Source organism: Oryzias melastigma, linkage group LG1 (genome assembly GCF_002922805.2).
Source record: "Oryzias melastigma strain HK-1 linkage group LG1, ASM292280v2, whole genome shotgun sequence".
NCBI classification, from domain to species: domain Eukaryota; kingdom Metazoa; phylum Chordata; class Actinopteri; order Beloniformes; family Adrianichthyidae; genus Oryzias; species Oryzias melastigma.
The window spans coordinates 28,307,274-28,309,240 of record NC_050512.1 but is presented as its reverse complement, the minus strand read 5'-3'; the positions used below and the strand labels follow the sequence as shown (position 1 = coordinate 28,309,240).

The 1,967-nt window shown below is 36.7% G+C and overlaps 1 protein-coding gene across 1 annotated transcript in view; it reads right to left on the bottom strand.

Annotated features, from left to right (window-relative positions):
• The window catches only part of card14 (caspase recruitment domain family, member 14), a 25,183-nt gene that overhangs the window by 14,883 nt on the left and 8,333 nt on the right, over positions 1 to 1,967 (bottom strand). Inside the window, exons 8-9 of the mRNA XM_024289472.2 lie at positions 604 to 753; positions 403 to 519 (exon numbers count right to left, since the gene is read on the bottom strand). Coding sequence (XP_024145240.1) covers positions 403 to 519; positions 604 to 753 — 267 coding nt within the window. The remainder of the gene's footprint in view (positions 1 to 402; positions 520 to 603; positions 754 to 1,967) is intronic.

Below are 1,967 nucleotides of genomic sequence, written 5' to 3'. Positions count from 1 at the left end.
GGCAGCGGAGCCACCACCAGTGTGTGAATGTGCGTGTGAATGGGTGAATGGGTCTGTGACTGTGAAGCGCTTTGGGCGCTCGAAGGAGGGTAGAAAGCGCTATACAAGTATACGCCATTTACCATTTTACCATTTATATTTTTGCTTTTGTTTGTGCTAAAGAATAGACATAATACATATTTATTAAAAAAAAAGATGTCCATAAATGCAAATCCAAATTTCCTAAATGCTAGCATGACTATACGGCTCCTTCTAGGTTTTGATCAGTAGAAAAAAAGCCTAAACGGCTCTTTTACTGTTAAAGGTTGCTGACCTCTGACCTATCACACTTAGATTTTGGCCCTTTGAGCGAAAAAGTGTGGACACCCCCTTCTATGGGCTGACCTGAGTCGAGCTACACACCTCTAAATTGCTGAAGGTCTCGGGACACACCGCGTCCATGCGACAGAGCTTTCGCCGCTCTGGGCGGGGACACTCCTCACAGCTAGACGCTGAGCTCTCCCACCTCCCGTCCTTCACCTTCCAAAAACAAAACAAAAAAGTCAAACTGTGAGATTTGTTCCTACAAGTGTTTATTTTTTGTTGTTGTCGTGTTTTAATCACCTTGGAAACCTTCTGTTTGGCGTTGCTGCTGCGCCTCGCCTGCAGCGTGAACACGGACTCCTGCATCTCCACCAGCTGGCTCCTCAGGGCATCCTTCTCCGCCAAGATCCGGGCGATGGTGGCCTGGGCCTCTTCTCTGGAAAGGTACGCCTAAAAGTGTCGAAAGAGTTTATTTCTATCAAACAATGGACGTTTACACAGAAGGGGCAGGATAGAGGCACGCCCTGGTTTCGTCTGATCAGACTCTTGAGTCACATACAAAAATAAAGTCTTGACAATCGTATCGTCAAAACATGCCACGCTTTGTCTGTAGCTGTTGCTTTAGGTGAGGAGGTGGTGGTATAGTGATGTGGTGTACGTGCCACTGAGGGTGCAGAGACGTGTGGAAGTAAGAGTCTACATTCCTGACTAATGGAAACTTAGATTAGAAAAGAATTTCAGTTAGGCAGTAAAGCAGGTGAATGGAGTTACTAAAGAGCTATTAAAAGACAAAAGCTGTGTACACAAATAGAAAGTCCTCAAGGTTCTGTGCTGTTATTTCTATTATGGTTTATGTGAAGTTACAGGACTCATTTAGTTTTCTCAACTTAAAAAAACAGCCTATTAAGTACCTTTTTGAAGTAGTAAATAAAATAATAAACCAGAAGTTTACTCAATAATAACTTGTTATTACTCAATAACTTGGGGAACTCTGAAGTTTTCTTTTTAAAGTCCTATGACAATTTAAAAAAAAAACAAAAAACATTTCCAGTAGTGTTTTATTTACGATTATGACGTTTTTAACCAAAATCCCACAGCCTAAATGTTTTTTAAAAAGCCATCTTTCATGTTGATCTGAAGCCTATGTTTCCTAAATCTCCTCTAAGGGGGTGTGGCTTCTGGAGCTAAGCAGCTCCGCCCCTGACCTCCCTCCCTGTCTGAATATGATGTTGTTACTCTGTGTTTCGCTATCGTAAATCTTTACATGTACATATTTACATATTTATATATACAATGCATATATATATATATATATATATATATATATATATATATATATATATATATATATATACTATATATGTGTGTATATATATACAGTATATATATATACACACGCATATATATTTATATAAACACACACACATATATACATGTATACACACGCATGTATATTTATATATACATATATATATATATATATATATATATATATATATATACACTATATATGTGTGTATATATATACAGTATATATATACACACTGTATATATATTTATATAAACACACACACATATATACATGTATACACACGCATGTATATTTATATATACATATATATATGTATATATATATGTATATATATATATGTATATATATATAC